The sequence below is a fragment of the Nomascus leucogenys genome, chromosome 24, assembly GCF_006542625.1.
Source record: "Nomascus leucogenys isolate Asia chromosome 24, Asia_NLE_v1, whole genome shotgun sequence".
Classification (NCBI taxonomy): Eukaryota; Metazoa; Chordata; class Mammalia; order Primates; family Hylobatidae; genus Nomascus; species Nomascus leucogenys.
The window spans coordinates 27,709,789-27,728,481 of record NC_044404.1 but is presented as its reverse complement, the minus strand read 5'-3'; the positions used below and the strand labels follow the sequence as shown (position 1 = coordinate 27,728,481).

The 18,693-nt window shown below is 53.4% G+C and overlaps 1 protein-coding gene across 1 annotated transcript; it reads right to left on the bottom strand.

The window, feature by feature from the left end:
- Positions 1-3,717: 3,717 nt before the first annotated feature.
- Positions 3,718-18,302, bottom strand: THEMIS2 (thymocyte selection associated family member 2). Its single transcript, XM_030805404.1, has 6 exons — positions 18,187-18,302; positions 14,142-14,282; positions 9,773-10,183; positions 7,304-8,376; positions 4,954-5,098; positions 3,718-4,540 (listed from the first exon to the last, which is right to left on the bottom strand). Exons 1-6 carry the CDS (start codon positions 18,278-18,280, stop codon positions 4,485-4,487), a joined length of 1,920 nt encoding a protein of 639 aa, XP_030661264.1. The 5' UTR covers positions 18,281-18,302; the 3' UTR covers positions 3,718-4,484.
- Between the last annotated feature and the right edge of the window lie 391 nt (positions 18,303-18,693).

Below are 18,693 nucleotides of genomic sequence, written 5' to 3'. Positions count from 1 at the left end.
TGTTCTCATTTTTCTTTCTGAGCAGTATAATGACTACTTCATCATCTGAGGCAGTGTAACATAGTGAAACTTGGATTTGAATTCTGGCTTTCCCACTTTTTAGTTAGAATGTGGAGCAGGCTATGTCAGCTCTGAGAACCTCCATTTCCTCATTTACAAAAAGAAAACAACGTTATTTCCCCTGGGTTTGTCGTGAAGACTGAAAAAAAGTCTGTAAAGCATCTAAATCTAGTGTTGCCATTTAAAGGGATTATAGAATGGACTTTAATGTTGGCTCTTTGGCAGTGTGTGATCATGTAACTGAATCGAATAGCTAGCTACCCATTTGGCCTCAAGATCAGACTTTCCAAAAGCCTATGGTCATTTTTTGGCCAACTTGATTGGCTGTTTCTTACAGAAAAAGAAACTAGTTCAAAGATGTTTTTGGCAACTCCTGAAAGTAATCTACATCTTGAATAAAAGAACCAATTTTGAGATAAAGTTAGCGAGATGTAACATCCAAATAAGAATTCTCTGGCCGGGCGCGGTGGCTCACACCTGTAATCCCAGCACTTTGGGAGGCCAAGGCGGGTGGATCACAAGGTCAGGAGATCGAGACCATCCTGGCTAATTCGGTGAAACCCCATCTCTGCTAAAAATACAAAAAATTAGCCGGGCGTGGTGGCGGGCGCCTGTAGTCCCAGCTACTCAGGAGGCTGAGGCAGGAGAATGGCGTGAACCCGGGAGGCAGAGCTTGCAGTGAGCCGAGATCGCACAACTGCATTCCAGCCTGGGCAACAGAGCGAGACTCCGTCTCAGAAAAAAAAATTCTCTGCTTTAACTCTGTTTCTAAGTGAGATCTAGCAGCTGTGTAGAGAAGGCTCCACCTACTTGGTTTCTAACAAACAGTGACTGAATGTATGGTTGTTTTCTATACAAGCAGAGTTGTTAACATCTGCAGAACTACACAAATGTGTGAAACTCAGCCAGCATGTTCATTTGCAAGTGTGTTCGTTCTTGGTTATTTTCTCAAAGAAGGAACAATGACTAAGAACAAGTAAAATCGTGTGTTTGAATTTGGAATATATGACGGGATACTTTCATGGTTGGTAAACTTATTTCTAGTTATGAAGCTAGGCGCCCTCAGATGGGCAAAGCAGTAGCAGTACTTCTAGGTGGAAGTGGTTTTCTTTTTTATTTTTCTTTTTATTTGTTTTTTTAGACAGAGTCTTGCTCTGTCGCCCAGGCTGGAGTGCAGTGGTACAATCTCAGCTCACTGCAAGCTCCACCTCCCGTGTTCAAGTGATTCTCCTGCCTCAGTCTCCCGAGTAGCTGGGACTACAGGCGCATGCCATCATGCCCAGCTAATTTTTGTATTTCTAGTAGATACAGGGTTTCACCATGTTGGCCAGGATGGTCTTGATCTCCTGACCTCACGATCCGCCCGCCTTGGCCTCCCAAAGTGCTGGGATTATAGGTGTGAGCCACCGCACCTGACTGGTATACCTCTAGTTGGATCCCTGCTAATTCTCATTGTTCTGATAAAACGGCCAGACCCAGTGGCTCACGCTTGTAATCTCAGCACTTTGGAAGGCTGAGGCGGGTGGATCACCTGATGTCAGGAGTTAGAAACCAGCCTGGCTGACCGGGCGTGGTGGCTCCTATAATCCCAGCACTTTGGGAGGCTGAGGCGGGAGGATCATCTGAGGTCAGGAGTTCAAGACCAGCCTGACCAACATAGAGAAACTCCATCTACTAAAAATACAAAATCAGCCGGGCATGGTGGCTCATGCCTGTAATCCCAGCTACTCGGGAGGATGAGGCAGGAGAATCCCTTGAACCTGGGGAGGCAGAGGTTGCGGTGAGCTGAGATCGTGCCATTGCACTCCAGCCTGGGCTCGAAACTCCATCTCAAAAACAAAAAAAAAGAAACCAGCCTGGCCAACATGGTGAAACCCCGTCTCTACTAAGATACAAAAATTAACTGGGTATGGTACACACCTGTAGTCCCAGCTACTTGGAAGTCTGAGAATCACTTGATCTTGGGAGGCGGAGGTTGCAGTGAGCCGAGATGGTGCCACTGCACTGCAGCCTGGGCCACAGAGAGAGACTTCATTTCAACAAACAAAACAGTCAGTCACAGGTGTGGCTTTCAAGCCCAGCTTTCGCTGCTGTGAAATTTTTCTCACTGCAGCATTTGGCTACTCAGCCCTTTTTTCTTTTTGAGATGGAGTCTCACTCTTTCGCCAGGCTGGAATGCAGTGGCGTGATCCCGGCTCACTGTAACTTCCACCTCCCGGGTTCAAGCGATTCTTCTGCCTCAGCCCCCTGAGTAGCTGGGAGTACAGGCACCCACCACCACGCCCGCTAATTTTTTTTGTATTTTTAGTAGAGATGGTGTTTCTCCATGTTGGCCAGGATGATCTCGATCTCTTGACCGCATGATCCTGCCTTGACCTCCCAAAGTGCTGAGATTACAGGCGTGAGCCACTGCACCTGGCCTACTCAGCCCATTTATAGGAACTGGAAGCCCTCTTTTACCCCTGCTTTTGTGGCTTTATTACTCATCTTGCTCAATTTTGTGCCAAGGGTAAATGCAAATGTGGAAGTGAAAACTATTGGCATTTTGTGCATCACCGTAGCCCCCTGGGATTCTGTGCCAAGGAGGAACTTTCTGTCTGACTTTCTTGCCCGTTGCTTCTCCCTACAGTACTCTCTTCCTCAGGGTCCTCCTTTGCAGCGCAGGTTGACTTCTCTAGAGAAGGGCATGGGAGCTGATGGGCAGATGAGGGTGGGATGTCAGATCCTGGTGGCTGGCCCAGCAGCCTGTAGGAGCCACTCAGTAGTCACCTGGAGAACTCCATGCTGGAGTACGAAGGCCTGGAGGCTAGAAAGTGCAGCAAGTCCAGGCAGCCCAGGGAGATGTTACGCAAAGGAAGGACACACCCAGGGGCAAAGCCTAGAAACCAGGAAGTGGGCATCTCACCCTCTTTAGGCTCCCATCTCAGCTGGAGTCTTAGATCATCTCTTTGTCCATTTCCTGTCTTTGCTGTCCGTGACTGCATCAGTCTATAAACCAAAGTCCCACCACTTAGAGGAAATGTGGCCTGTGGTCTTGTCTCACTGAACAGGCCTTGACTGCCTCTGAAAACTGGGTTAGTCTCTGCACGGACAAAGGCTTGTATTATCTCCACTAAAGACAGGGAGGCCCGCCAACCAGTCAGCATACTCTATCTCCACAGTCTAGGGATATGGTATATTTTTAACACCGGGATGTATTCCGTGACTAGGAAACGTTGTGGAGGGGTGGAAAGAGTATCGGCTTTGGAGGCAGAACGGCTACACGATCTTGCTCAATAATGACACGTTTGTCGAATGTTTACTGTGTGCCAGGCACTGCACTAAATGGTTTACAAAGATTATCTCATTTGATCCTTAAAACAGTCAGTCTTCTGAGGTAGTAACTATAGTTTCATTTGACATGTCAAAAAAACTGAAACTTAGGTTAAAATAACTTGCTCAGAGCCCTGGCTGGTAGGTAGCAAGCTGGGATCCTAACCCAGTCTCATACTTTCCAAGTCCTCACCCTTAACTGCAACTTGTCAGCATCCTAAGGTACTTGACCATGCAGCCTGTTCCCTAATCTTTCAAATCAGGCATTCTGGAAAGTTGAGGATTTGGATATGGTTTGTGAGTGCCTGGCATGCAGTCAGAACTTAATAAATGATACCGTTCTCATTCATATAGAAGCTCTGGTGTCATTTTTATTCTATGGTTTTAAAATGAAATAATCTTGGATAGTCACTTACAATTTTGAAGACTTTAACCACCTGATGAAACCTGCCAGTTTTCTGTAGCCTCAGGTCTCCATAAGGGTCTTCTTAAATTGGCTCCTCTCATTTCACCACCAGCTCTTGGGGCCCAAGGTCCTAAGGTTGTGCTCTTGAAGCCAAGTTCCCACATTAATCCATACAACCCCTGTTTACCACATGCAGATCTATCAGGCTAGGTGCTACAGAAATGAGGAAGACAGTCCAGGCCTCCCGGGGGCTTAGAGCTTGGGGATGAGAGTGGGGGTGGCGGACGTTAACAAAATCTCCCATGCAGTGTCATCAGGATGGAATCCCTTTCACTAAGAGGCATTGGCACTGCGCTGCTATCACCAAGGTTGATGGCCTCGGATTCCCCTCTGCACCCACCGGTGGGACAGCTGGGGTTGCAGGATTGAGAGGAACCCTGCCAGCTGCTCTGCATCCCAAGGCTCTGAGGCTGAGGGAGTCATGTGCGAGATGTTAGGTCCAAACGGGCCCGCCCCAAGTAGCAAGAAATCTAGAACCTGAAGGAAGCTGGTGCAGTGTCCATCAAATCAGTTTCCACAAAGCTACTCCCCGTCTGCAGCTCCATTTCTGTGAGACCTTGCCCGAGGTCTTTTAGAGGCTTAAAACAGTTGGCTGGCGTCGGATTCACTGAGAAGCAGCAGTTAGGAAGCGTGGTTCCTCCAGCACTTAGATGGTTTTCTGAAATTGCTCAAGTATTTCTTCATAATCATGTTCATCATCATCTGCGAAAGAGTCCGAGTCAATGAGGATCTTTAGCATTAGGCAAGTTCCTTCCCTTCTGTAGGGCAGTTTCCTCATCTGCACAGGCAAAGAGTTGGCCTGGATGCTCTATGGTCTTTGCTAGCCTAGAAACCACAATTTGTTCTGTCTCAACACTTTGCAACCCTTTCATTTTCCTGTGTGCTGCAGGGAGGGTAGTATGTTGGGGACTGAACTCATTTTCCTTGCCAAAGCCCTAGAGCCCATGGGAAAGACAGCAGGGACCTTTCTACCTGAGCCCAGCCCAGAGGCCTGTCCATCAAACTGGGACCATAGAAGGGTCTGTCCCTGGACAGGGTCATCAGAGGCAAAGGAAGCAGCAAGGCAGGGAGGGGAGACACAGGGACAAGGGTGAGCAGCGCCCACAGGGACTCACCTAGATCCTGCCTTTGGGGCTTAGCGGGCCTGTGGGCAGGAATCTTGCTGTACATACTGGAGTCATCCTTGGTGAACTCTGGCAAGGTCATTGCCTTGGGTTTGGGCAGCAGAGCGTGTTGCTGCAATCCTAAGACTTGAGAAGACTTTGGGAGAAAAAGCAGAAATCATCAGGGTCTCAAGAAATGGGGAAGCAGAGTCCATGAAAAACGGTCATTCACGTTAAGTGTCACTTCCTCCGCTTCTCTACTTCCTTTTCAGGCTATGGCCTTTCAAGACCCCTGGTGTTCTCGCTACACGCATGTGGAATATTCTCTGGCAAGGGAGAAAGGAATCAGGGTAGAAAATGAGGATGGGGTTGGGGGCTGGAGACAGGGTGTTCCTGGGACTCTCCACTTAGCAATTCGGCCAATGTCCTTTAATTCTCTTGCTGAAGGGGAAAAAAGCAAAGTGGGGATACTGTAGGAAAGCGGCGACAAAGCCTCGGGACGACGCCTGGGCTGAGGCGGCCCAGAAGGAAGAGGACTTCCACTGCGCTCCCCCATGTGCCAGACGCTACATGACGTCTGCGCTTTAATCCTCAAGTCACCCTCTGAGTGGTTTCAATTCCCGGTTTATGGAGGAGAGAAAGTGCCTTGTCAAAGGTCACACGGGGACCCGGAGCCACGCCTGTGACCTGTAAGGGCAGAGGTCTTGGCGCCCCACCACGCTTTACAGAGTGTACGGCACAGCTCGCCGATCAGCACCAAGATTCCAACGCACAGAGGGGAAAAGTTGTGGTTCCAGGGCGACAGCAGTGACTGGGCCCAGAGTCCCTCCAGCGGGAGCCAAGACACAGGCTAAGGTCTGTCGGTTCTGGAAAGTACCCTTTTCGGCACTGGCACAAGGCCTGTGTTTCGGATGTTTCAGTCCAGCCATTGTCAGGAAATGACTTGCCACGTTCACCCCACAGATAAAAGCCCCTGCTGGGGCTGAGACCACTCAGGAGTCATCTTGTCATGTCCACTGCCACCTGCTGCCTACCACACATGATTAAATACGAGTCACTCAAGATCCCGAAACAAGAGCTGGGGATAGTAAAGGACCTTCGATCTGTCTCATCCCCTCCCGTTCTCAGCAGACCACAGTAGTTAGAAGCTCAGGCTGTGTGTTCAGATGCAATTAGAAGCCCTGGCCCTGCCACTTGGCTGTGTGATCTCAGGTCAACTATTTGACCTCTCTGTGCCTCTCACCTTCTCAACTGTGAAGCAGGACACCGGTGTGTAACTAAGAAGCACTGTGGGAATTGGTTGGGACAAAGCATATCAGGGGCCTGCCACAGAGTAAGCAGGTCACAGAAAGCAGCTGCAGAGGATATCACAGGTCTACTGGTGAGAAAAAGGATGCTCGGAGGAGTACCCAGCACAGGCAGAGTAAGTGAACCGGAACGTAAACTTAGTCTCTCTGACCCCATGCCTGGCTCTTTCCTGCTCATCTGTGATTCTGTTTGGCCCCGTTTAGCAGGTCCTCTCTGGCCTTGGAGCAGGTAAGATCCTTGCCCCCACAGAACTCTTTTCAGCCAGAGACTCAGGTAGGACTCACTAAAAACAACGTGTCCTGAGCTACGTAGAGTGTGCAGTGGGAGTACAGAAGAGGAGGCAGCACCACCGCTGCTGAGTGAGAAATCTGAGTCCCACCTTGCCTGTGAGCCTGAAGGAGGAAGAACACTGCTGGCAGAAGGCCCGGGTGTGGGGCTCTGAAGCAGGAGTCCCGGCGCCATGAGGGAGCTGCGGGCACTTCTCTCGCTGGAGCGTGGACAGCAGAGTGAGTGGAGGAAGATGGGTCGGGGAGGTGCAACAAGTCAGCTTATAAAGGACCCTGGATGCCATGTTAAGGGGTTTGCATCATCCCACGATGATGGGCAGCCACAGAAGGTTCCAGAAGATGGAGCTGAGGCCCATCAATGACTAACAAAGGAGTTAGGAGGCCTTTCTGACAGCTGTAAGAGCCTGCTGAAGCAGTTCAGGGGAAAAATGATGAGGCTCGAGCTAGGGAGTGAAGGTAGCAGTAGTGGAGAGAGGAACGCACCATGAACTTGGACTGTCCGTGGCCAAGTTCCGTCCTCCCACTTACTAACAGGGACCCTGGGTGAGTCTCAGGGTCTGCAAGTCCTCGTTTTCTCAATCATAAGATACTGATAATCATGCCAACCTCAGGATTAATTGTGAGGTGGAATGAGAATAATGGGTGCAAAGTGTGCAAGTTTATAAACTACAAGTTTACACAGTTGCAAGAGAAACATGACAGACGTGACAAAGAAGCAGTGATCCCAATAGGTGACCTCTCCCTGCCCTCTGGGATTATACTGGTACCTTGACGCCTCCCTCGCTGCTGTGTCTCCTCTGCCTGCTGAGGCCCTGACTTTTAGGGGGCCTGGGTGGGGGGGCTTGGATCTCACAGGCTGGTGACTTCCGAAGACGATAATAGAAGGTGTCTGTCAGCTCCTCCACTGTGGCTCTGGGGAGAGACCCCTCTGGCCAGTCTGGCTGCCCCTTGGCCTCCACGACAGTCAGGTCCAGCCACCGGGGAGGGATCTCAAAGCACATCCCAGGCTGAGAGTCCAGGCTCACCACCAAGAATGGCTCTGTGATCTTCTCCTCCAGCCGCAGGCCCAGGAAGGAGGTCAGAGGGTCAGTGGGGTGGCTGGTGTCCTTGGCCACCACCTTGACCTCACAAGGCAGTGAAAACTGGGCAGTCAGATCCGCCAGGCTGTAGCGCCGGCTGTCACTCATCTCCTCCACGAAACTGCCAGGGAAGTGGAGGGGCAGCAGGACCCGCTCTGAGCTCTCTGCCTCCTCTTCATACTCTTCCTCCTCATCCTCCCCAGCCTGGTCACTCAGCCGCTGACAAACCAAGACATCCACGTCACTGCCCTGGGCTCCATGGGCCTGGCCAGGCCCCAGCACCTCCAGCCGGTCACCCACAGCCAGGGACGTGAACTCCGGATTCTCCTCCCTCTCGCCCTCACAGTCCTTAGTGGCCACCACCCGGAGTGGCCGGCCTGGCTGGAAAGCACCCAGGAGGTCATAGGCCGTGGGGAACTCCCTTGGCCGCCGCCGCAGCTTGCCTTGGTAGGCCCCTGACACCAGGAAGTGCCTGGGCACCTTACGGCCCTTGCTTGAGGCCAGGACCCGCCAGGGTGGTGAGGCTAGGCCATAGATGCAAAGCCTCCGGCCTTTCTGCAAGGAGCCCACCCACGGGCTGAGGAAGATGGGGCGGCCCTCAGGAACCTCCAGGATCTCCATGGACAGGGGGAAAGGGCCTTCCCGGGCCAGGACCTCACTCAGCAGCAGCGGTTTGATGAAGTGGACGTGCCGGGAGGAGGCGGTGACGTCCTCCACGTCGACCTCCAGGGTAGAAGGGATCTTGACGACGGTCCTACGCACTGTGGAGAGGGGTGGCTCAGTGGCACTGCATGCCACCCCAGGAGTGGCCCCCACCCCAGGCATAGAGCATTGGCTGGGCCAGCTGGCCTCCCTTCTGCTGCCTTCTTTTCTTTTTTTTTTTTTTGAGATGGAGTTTCACTCGAGATGGAGTGCCCTTGTCGCACAGGCTGGAGTGCAATGGCATGATCTCGGCTCACTGCAACCTCCGCCTCCCAGATTCAAGCAATCCTCCCACCTTAGCCTCCCGAGTAGCTGGGACTACAGGTGCCCGCCACCATGCCCGGCTAATGTTTTTGTATTTTTAGTAGAGACAGGGTTTCACCATGTTAGCCAGGATGGCCTCGATCTCCTGACCTCGTGGTCTGCCTGCCTCGGCCTCCCAAAGTTCTAGGATTACAGGCGTAAGCCACTGTGCCTGGCCCCAACCTTCTTTAAAAAATTATTTTTATTTTTTTTTCCTCCAAGTTTTAAGAAAAAATAAAAATAAATTTTAAAATTATTATTTTTAGGCTGTGCTCGGTAGCTCACGCCTGTAATCCCAGCACTTTGGGAGGCCGAGGTGGGCAGATCACCTGAGGTCAGGAGTTCCAGACCAGCCTGGCCAATATGGCGAAACCCTGTCTCTACTAAATATACAAAAAAATTATCTGGGCATGGTGGCGGGCGCCTATAATCCCAGCTACTAGGGAGGCTGAGGCAAGAGAATCGCTTGAACCCGGGAGATGGAGGTTGCAGTGAGCTGATATCAACCATTGTACTCCAGCCTGGGTGACAGAGCAAGACTCTGCTTCAAAAAAAAAAGAGAGGTGAGGTCTCGCCCTGTCGCCCAGGCTGGAGTGCAAGGGTGTGATCATAGCTCACTACAACCTTGAACTCCTGGGCTCAAGCGATCCTCCTGCCTCAGCCTCTGGAGTAGCTGCTACTACAAGCACTATGCCTAGTTAATTTTTAAAAAAAATTTTTGGGCTGGGCGCAGTGCCTCACGCTTGTAATCCCAGCACTTTGGGAGGCCGAGGCGGGCGGATCACAAGGTCAGGAGATCGAGACCACGGTGAAACCCCGTCTCTGCTAAAAATACAAAAAAAATTAGCCGGGCGTGGTGGCGGGCGCCTGTAGTCCCAGCTACTTGGGAGGCTGAGGCAGGAGAATGGCGTGAACCCGGGAGGCGGAGCTTGCAGTGAGCCGAGATTGCGCCACTGCCCTCCAGCCTGGGCGACAGAGCAAGACTCCGTCTCAAAAAAAAAAGAATAACTTCAGTGTAATACAGAGGGAGCAACCTGAAGTTCCAGCTGATCCTCAGGGGTGGGGTGGGGGTGTCTCCCATCAGAGCAGCTCCCAGGGGCACCCCTCTTTCTCTCCCCCAGCAGCCCTCATCCACCTGCCCCGGCAACTCACTGTGCATGATGGCTTGGATCTCATACTGGGGCCGCAGGATCAGGGAATGCCAGGGCAGGGTCGGGCAGGTGAGGACGAGGTCTTTCAGGGCTGGATCCTGTAGGACCTGGAGCAGAGTTCGAGGGGCACTAGGCTCCCATTTCCAGAAGGGCCCCTTCTGGGATAGGGGCAGGTGCAGGATGACCTGCTGACCCTCCGTGCTCAGGACACAGCGGGCACAGCGGATCCCGAGGTGCATCACCACAGCCTCAAGCATGAGGAGCTGGTCCTCAGCCACCACCCTGCCCTCTGTGACAATCCTGTGGGTCGACATGAAGCAAGTGGGCAGCTGCTTGGAGCTCTGAGTTGTGGCAGAGACCAGCTCCTCCAGGGTTTCGTAGCTCTGTGGGGTGTTGAGGGGGGTGAAATAGCCTGTGGGAGACAGCAGAGAGCAGGCAGGTCACTGTGGGGTGTCAGGGTGGGGCGGGCCTTTGCCAGGTCCAAACCCCAGTCTGGCCCTGCACATGACCCAGTCAGAATCCCCCAGGGACAAGTGTCAACGAGGGATTTGCATCTGGACATCTGGGCTGCAGGGCTGAGGGACACAGGGCAGAAAGTGGCAGTGCATGAAGGGACAGGGAGAGACAGGAAGTAGGAACCGAGAGAGACTTGTCACCAGAGACACAGAGAATGGAAGAGGGACACATTCCCTGACAGACACACTAGACTTCCACACTCTACAAGCTCCTGACCCTACCTGCCTCTAACTGCCATCTTAGCCGTTCCTCCAGATGCCTCTGCACAGCTCCGATCCCACCCATCCAAAACCTACCGTCCCTGTCTCCCAAACTAACATCCCAGGAGCTGCTGGCCAGAGCCACCTCAGACCACCCACTTCACCCCTGCATCCTGGCTGCCAATACTGACTGCCCACCTGCCCCCGCACCCCCTCCCTCCAGCCCCCACCCATTCCGCCACCAGCTGACCTAAATACCTTGCTTCCAGACTGATACCGCTTTTGGGAAGAAGGCTTTTCCTGCCCCAAACCCACAACCTGACGCTAATCAAGGAAACACCGCACAAGCTGGGACTGAGGGATATTCTACGTAAGTACTGGTCTAGATGCTTCAAAATGTCAACGTCAAGACAAAGGCAGAGGAACTGTTCCAGTCTGAAGGAGAATGAAGAAACAGGACAACTGAATATGATGTGTGATCTAGGACTGGACTCTGGATTGAGGGGAAAAACTGCTATAAAGCATATTATGAGGATATTTGCTGGAATTCAAATATAGACTATGGATTAGGCAGTAGTACTGTACCAAGATTAAGTTTCCTGAATTTGATCACTGAACCATGTGAATGAACGTCCTTGTTTTGGGGAGATACTATAATATTTAGGGGCAATATATAGATGCAAAAGGGAACATGTCTGCAATTTACTGTCAAATGGTTCAGAAAAAACATATCCATATATACACATAAGTAATACATTCATGTGTGTGTGTATGTGTGGAGAGAGAGAGAAACATGTAACAAATGTTTAACACTTGATGGGGGAAAAAAAAAGGAAACCTGAGGCCGTTTTTGGCCAGGCACACTGGCTCACGCCTATAATCCCAATACTTTGGGAGGCTGAGGCAGGAGAATTGCTTGAACCCAGGAGTTCCAGACCAGCTTGGGCAATATAATGAAACCTCATCTCTACAAAAGATTTAAAAATTGGCCAGGCACATTGGCTCACACCAGTAATCCCAGCACTTGGGAGGCTGAGGCAGGCGAATCATGTGAGCTCAGGAGTTGGAGACCACCCTAGGCAATATGGTGAAACTCTGTCTCTACCAAAAATACAAAAAAAAATGCCAGGCATGGTGGCTCACGCCTGTAATCCCAGCACTTTGGGAGGCCGAGGCGGGTGGATCACCAGGTCAGGAGATCGAGACCATCCTGGCCAATATGGTGAAACCCTGTCTCTAAAAATACAAAAAAATTAGCTGGGTGCGGTGGTGCACGCCTGTAATCCCAGCTACTTGGGAGGCTGAGGCAGGAGAATTGCTTGAACCCAGAAGGTGGAGGTTGCAATGGGCCGAGATGCTCCACTGCACTCCAGCCTGGGTGACAGAGTGAGACTCTGTCTCAAAAAAAAAAAAAAACACACACACAAACAACAACAACAACAAAATCAGCTGGGCATGGTGGCACAGGCCTGTAGTCTCAGCTACTTGGGAGGCTGAGGCAGGAGGATTGCTTGAGCCCAGGAGACGGAGGTTGCAGTGAGCTGAGATCATGCCACTGCACTCCAGCCTGGGCAACAGAGCAAGACTCTGTCTCAAAAAAAAATAAAAATAAAAAATTGGCTGAGTGTGGTTGCCCACACCTGAAATCCCAGCTACTCAGGAAGCTGAGGTGGGAGGATCATTTGAGCCAGGGAGGCAGAGGTTTCAGTGAGCCGTGATTGCACCACTGCACTCCAGCCTGGGTGACAGAGCAAGACTCTGTCTCAAAAAAAAAAAAAATGAATGAATCTGGACAAAGGATGTACAGGAGTTTTAGCAAATTCTAGTTCTGTAAGTTTCAAATTATTTCAAAAGAAAAAGAAAAAATTCGAAATATAAAATACATCACTTCCATATTAAAAACCGTCATTGGGGCCGGACGTGGTGGCTCACGCACGTAATCCCAACACTTTGGGAGGCCGAGGCAGGAGGGTCACATGAACCCAGGAGTTTGAGACCAGGCTGGAGAACATAGCAAGATCCTGTCTCTACTAAAAAACAAGAAACAAAAAGCCCTCATTGGCTCCTCAGTGCCTTGGAAATAAAGAACAAACAGTATCAGCACAGCACATAGCCCCCAGGTGGTGTGGCTCCTGTGGCTGCCCACACAACTTGCCCCTAACCTAGAAGCCACACTCTCCCGCATCTGGCAGGCAGTCACATAACAGCCAGTCCTCAGAGTGTGCCTGCTTAGTACCAGGTGCCCCCCCCAACTTTTTTTTTTTTTTTTTTTTGAGAGACAGAGTCTCTATTGCCCAGGCTGCAACCTCCACCTCCCAAGTTCAAGTGATTCTCGTGCCTCAGCCTCCCGAATAGCTGGGATTACAGGTGCCCCCCACCATGCCCAGCTAATTTTTGTATCTTTAGCAGAGATGGGGTTTCACTATGTTGGCCGGGCTGGTCTTGAACTCCTGACCTCAGGTGACCCACCCGCCTCAGCCTCCCAAAGAGCTGGGATCACAGGCATGAGCCACCAGCCACTGCACCCAGCCTGTCCCAGGCCCCCTTCTAAGTGCTGTATACATATCAGCTCATTTCATCCTCATATCAAGCCTAATCGCCCTCATTACAGAACAGGAAACTGAGGCCCAGGGAGGTCCCAGAGAGGCCTAGAGAGGAACTTGTCTAGCTTGCCCAAGGCCACTGGGATTCAATTCCAGGCCGCTGGCTTCAGGGTCCAGGCCATGGCCCACCACACTCCATGCCTCTTAAAATAATTGAGCTGTGGCCGGATGCGGTGGCTCATGCCTGTAATCCCAGCACTTTGGGAGGCCTAGGCAGGCAGATCACGAGGACAGGAGATCGAGACCATCCTGGCTAACATGGTGAAACTTCGTCTCTACTAAAAATACAAAAAAATTAGCCGGGCGTGGTGGTGGGCTCATGTAGTCCCAGCTGCTGGGGAGGCTGAGGCAGGAGAATGGCGTGAACCCGGGAGGCGGAGCTTGCAGTGAGCCCAGATCGCGCCACTGCACTCCAGCTTGGGTGACAGAGCAAGACTCCGTCTCAAAAAAGTAAAAATAAAAAAAAATAATAATAATTGAGCTCCTTGGGGTTTCCTGAGCACCAAATGTGCACACGCTACTCCCTGTGGCTGGGATGTTCAGATGCACCTCCTCCAGGAAGCCCTCACGGACCCTGAGGCAGGTTACTCTTGCTCAGAGCCCTCTCTAAAGCTTACGCCTCCTTTTACTGTTGCCCTCCTCTCACTGTCATCCCGGAAGCTCTCCCCGCTGGAGAGGGCGGCACCTGGTTCATCCTGAGCCCCACACCCACAGCCCCCCCACACAGAGCCTGGCACACATGGGTGTCTGCAGATGTTTGGGGACTGAATGTGTGAGTGAACACAGAGACAGGCACCTGGACAGGGCTTGGAACAGGGACAGGTGTGACCAGAGACCGAGAGGGAGACGGCGCAACCTCTCTGAGTCCAGGGCATTGCAGACCCTCTGAGGACATCTCCACCCATGAGGCTGGGTTGTGGTGAATGTGAGGGCCTCGCGAGCAAACCCCAAGCGGAGGGAGTGGCTGCTGGGTGTGGCAAGCCCACGAGCAGCCTGCGGGTGTGCCAGGAGGGTGCCAGGACACATGGGGAGGCAGAGGTGCCCACCTTACCCTGGAAGTTGGGGGCGAGCTCCATGGTCTGGCTGGTCTTCGGGTTCTCACAGACCACCTTCTGGAGGCGGACCTGGGTGACCTTGATCAGGTCCCCCGTGGAGAGGCAGCACTCATTCCCAGAGATCTCATAGATGGAGCCTGTGGAGACAAGGACTCCATTTCCCCACTGGACAAGGGCCAAGTGCTGGGCAGCCTGTGCCCTGGTGCCCAACAAGCTCTGCTCTGCCACGGCTTTGCACATGGTGCCTGCTGCCTGGCATGCCCTGCTCTGTCGTTCCTGCCTCATGCCCACAGGTTCAGTCGTCCTCAGCTGTCCTTGCCCCTCCTGGCATCGGTGCACCCCGCTGTGGCACACTTCTCTGGCCTTTTTCACATCCCCGTGCCTCCTCCACTGAGTTCACAGGCAGGGCTGATCCATCTCAACATCACTGCAGCCAGCACAGGGCTTGGCCTCTGAGTATGTGTTAAGTCCACAAATCAGTAAATAATCCAGTGAATCACCCTCTCTGAGCCTGATTTTGTAGCTGTACACTAAGGGAATCAGGTACAGCTACAAAATCAGGCTCCAAGAGGGGTCAGCGGCTCCCTGGAGATCGCCTGGAGCCAGGGCCGGTACCCAGCCCTCCTAGCACCCTGGAAAATAGAGGGGCACTGACAGAATGAGGCCCAGTGGGCAAAGTTCTGCTTTCCTGGTTTAAAGTGTGTAAGTGAGGGTCGGCCACGGTGGCTCGCGCCTGCAATCCCAGCACTTTGGGAGGCCGAGGTGGGCGGATCACGAGGTCAGGAGATCGAGACCATCCTGGCTAACACGGTGAAACCCCATCTCTACTAAAAATACAAAAAAAATTAGCCGGGCGTGGTGGCGGGCGCCTGTAGTCCCAGCTACTTGGGAGGCTGAGGCAGGAGAATGGCATGAACTCGGGAGGCGGAGCTTGCAGTGAGCCGGGATCACGCCACTGCACTCCAGCCTGGGTGACAGAGCAAGACTCCGTCTCAAAAAAAAATAAATAAAAATAAATAAATAAATAAATAAAATGAAATAAAGTGTGTAAGTGGTGTCAAGAACACAGAAGGTGCTCAATAAAGATCTCTCCTGCACACACGAGTGCACAGTCTCTCCATCCAGCTAATGGAGGACAACAGACTACGTGGTAGGACCCTGAGGCCACCTGAACCCAGCCCCACCCACAGGGCAGCCCCAACATCAGCCCTGAGAAACGGATGAAAACCTCCCCACGTACCCCCAGGAAAATGCCCGCCAGTCATAAACCACAGTCTGTTTACAATGTCAGAGCGTGGGCCTTCCAGACTGGTGAGAACAGCAGCTGTGGTGCTACAGATACCCGGCACTGTGCCAAGGGGCTACCGACGCGTCACTGCATTTAAGACCCATGACTGCTCTTGCGGAGACAGGCAGTTTCAATTTCCTAAATAATGAAACAGCTGGCCAGGAATGGCGGCTCATGCCTGTAATCCCAGCACTTGGGAGGCCAAGGCAGGAGGATCACCTGAGATCAGGAGTTCGAGATCAGCCTGGGCAACATGGTGAAACCCCGTCTCTACTAAAAATACAAAAATTAGCCCAGCATGGAGGTTGGAGTCTGTAATCCCAGCTACTCGGGAGGCTGAGGCAGGAGAATTGCTTGAACCCAGGAGGTGGAGGTTGCAGTGAGCTGAAATCAGGCTACTGCACTCCAGCCTGCGTGACAGAGGGAGACTCCATCTCAAAAAAAGAAAAAAGGAAACAGCCTCTCAGGGGCGGAGTAGGTTGTACATGATGATCAGGTAATAGGAGGCAGAACTGGAAGTTATGGCTGGGTGTGGTGGCTCACGCTTGTAATCCCAACACTTTGGGAGGCTAAAGTGGGAGGACTGCTTGAGGACGGGAATTCAAGACAAGCCTGGGCAACACAGACCTCGTCCTTTTTTTTTGAGACAGAGTCTCACTGTCACCCAGACTGAAGTGCAGTGGTGCAATCATAGCTCACTGCAACCTCAACCTCCCAGGCTCAAGCAGTCCTCCCACCTCAGCCTCCTGAGTAGTTGAGACTACAGGCATGCACCATCACACCCGGCTAATTTTTTTATTTTGTGTAGAGACACGGTCTCAGTATGTTACCCAGGTTGGTCTTGAACCCCTGAGCTCAAGTGATCCTCCTGCCTCAGCCTCCCAAAGTGCTGGGATTACAGGCATGAGCCACCACACCCTGCAACTTTTAATTTTAAAATTTTTTGTAGACATGATGTCTCACCATGTTGCCAGGGCTGATCTCGAACTCGTAGGCTCAAGCAATCTTCCCACCTCAGTGTCCCAAAGTGTTGAGATTATAGGCATGAGCTATCACACACAACCTATGTCCTATTAAACAAAAAACAGGGCCTGGTGTGGTGGCTCATGCCTGTAATCCCAACACTTTGGGAGGCCGAGGCAGGCAGATCACTTGAATCCAGGGGTTTGAGACTGGCCTGGGCAACATGACAAAACCCCATCTTTACAAAAAATATAAAAATTAGCTGGACGTTGTCCTGGTGCGTGCCTGTGGTCCCAGCCTCTCAGGAAGCTGAGGTGGGAGGATCACTTGAGCCCAGGAGGTCGAGGCTGCAGTGAGCTGTATGGTGCCACTGCACTCCAGCCTGGGCAACAGAGCCAGACTCTGTCTGAAAAAAAAAAAAAAAAAAAAAAAAAAAAAAAACCTAGGTTGAACCCAGGGTGTTTGCCTCCAGAGCCAGTGCTCCTAACCATGCAGCCAGCCCCTTCCGAGTGCCCTGCTAGACGCCTGCCCCTATTGGCATGGCCATCTGTCCTCCGCACTCACCCCATCCACACACCCACACCCTGTCAGGGCTTTCTCTAGTCACCATCATTCTGACTTCCACCATTTCCACCACCTCGCGTCAGGCAGGATGAGGAAACAGGTGTTGTAATACCAGCAGGCAAAGGGTGCTGGGAGGGCGGAGACGCTTGGTCCTGGGCTGGGGGAAGAGCAAACAGATCCCAGGTGCCTGCCTGCAGAAAGCCCCTGGAGGTAGAGTCAGAATTTGAACCCAGATCTGCCAGATTCCCAAGCAGACCTGGAGAGACCCACTGCGGGACCCTTCGCGCGGGACCTCCTTGGTCTAGGACCCCACTTGGGACCCCAAGCACTCTGCTGGAAGCTGCTGCGACAGAGCGTTTTCCTGCAGCCAGGGAACAGGATGGGGCAGGGCCCTCAAGCCTCAGTTCGCCCTCTAAGGAAGGAACCCGCACCCCCACACAGCATCTCTCTCCTCCACCTCCATCTCCCCTACTCGGTGGCCCACGGGTCCTCCTTCCCCCCAGAGCAGCACTGGCCACCCATCCACTGTGCTGTCCTCCCCTGCCCTCCACTCTCTGTTAGTCCCTCACCTCTTGCTCCTTCAGGCAATGACTAGTGACCGTGCGCCTGCTGTGTGCCCATCCCTGTGAACCAGGCCGCTGCGGGCAGGCGGCAGATGTACGGGGGCGTGCAAGGAGCAGAGAGCCCCGGGAAGCCTTCCGGGAGGAAGCGCCATTTAAGCTGGGACCTGAAGAGCTGATCAAATCAAGTACTGCCCATGGTCAAACAGAGGGCCAAGGTGGACGCAGGGACTGAAGGAAGGCAGTGTAGAGGGGGGCCAGGGGGAGGAGTGGGAGGACACCGACGGGAAGACTGACCCTGCACTTCAGAATCAAAACGCAGCCACGACCACCAGCGGCCTAATGCTGCGTCCCGGCGCGGTCGGAGCTCCGTCCCATGCGCACCGCCGGCCACCTAGGAGTGGCCCGGCTGCATTCACCTCCCGCGCCTCAACCCACTGACTTTTCATCACTACCCTGCGGGGCAGGTCAGCGGTCCCCATTCCACGAAAGCAAAAGCCGAGGTCCAGAGAGGTTGAGTGCGGACCCAAATCACACAGCTTGGCCAGTGGCAGCGTCGGGATTTGAACCCGGGGGCAGTTTCCCCGGATTGCTAATGTCTTCTCGGGGTCTCTGCCCCCGCCCCACACCAAGGGAGTGCTCGGAGGGGTTCCAGCCCCCGCTCACCCTCGAAGTAGACCCCCGAGCAGACCCGCAGCACGCGCGGGAGGGAGGCGGGGTCCAAGGCGCGCACGAAGTCCTGCAGCGGCACCGGCTCCATGCTGCCCGCGGCTCTCTGGGCGCAGACTGAGGGGCGGGCGGGCGGTCCCGGGAGCCCTGCAGCCCCGCCCCGCCGAAGCCCCGCCCCGCACGCCGAAGCCCCGCCCCGCCAGTGCCCCGCCCCTCCGATGCCCCGCCCCGCACGCCGAGGCCGCCCCGCCAGCCCGCGGGAGCCCTGCAGCCCCGCCCCGCCGAAGCCCCGCCCCGCACGCCGAAGCCCCGCCCCGCCAGCCCGCGGGAGCCCTGCAGCCCCGCCCCACCGAAGCCCCGCCCCCGCCCCGTGCAGTACCCCATGGGGGAGGGGCGATGGTGAAGGTGAAGGAGTCCCAGACGCCCCCTCAGCAGTGCTCCCAGTTAGAAAAAGGCGACACGGCCCGACTTGTCCTGCGTCTCATAGGAGGGACATGCCTCTGC

What these genes read in the sequence shown, in the direction of transcription:
- THEMIS2 (XM_030805404.1), bottom strand. Translation starts at nt 18,280, where the DNA reads ATGGAGCCGGTGCCGCTGCAGGACTTCGTGCGCGCCTTGGACCCCGCC. An exon ending in GCTCGCCCCCAACTTCCAGG is followed by an intron (nt 10,184 to 14,141) that starts GTAAGGTGGGCA and finishes TGTCTCCCACAG; the next exon opens with GCTATTTCACCCCCCTCAAC. An exon ending in GCCCCAAAGGCAGGATCTAG is followed by an intron (nt 4,541 to 4,953) that starts GTGAGTCCCTGT and finishes ACTCTTTCGCAG; the next exon opens with ATGATGATGAACATGATTAT.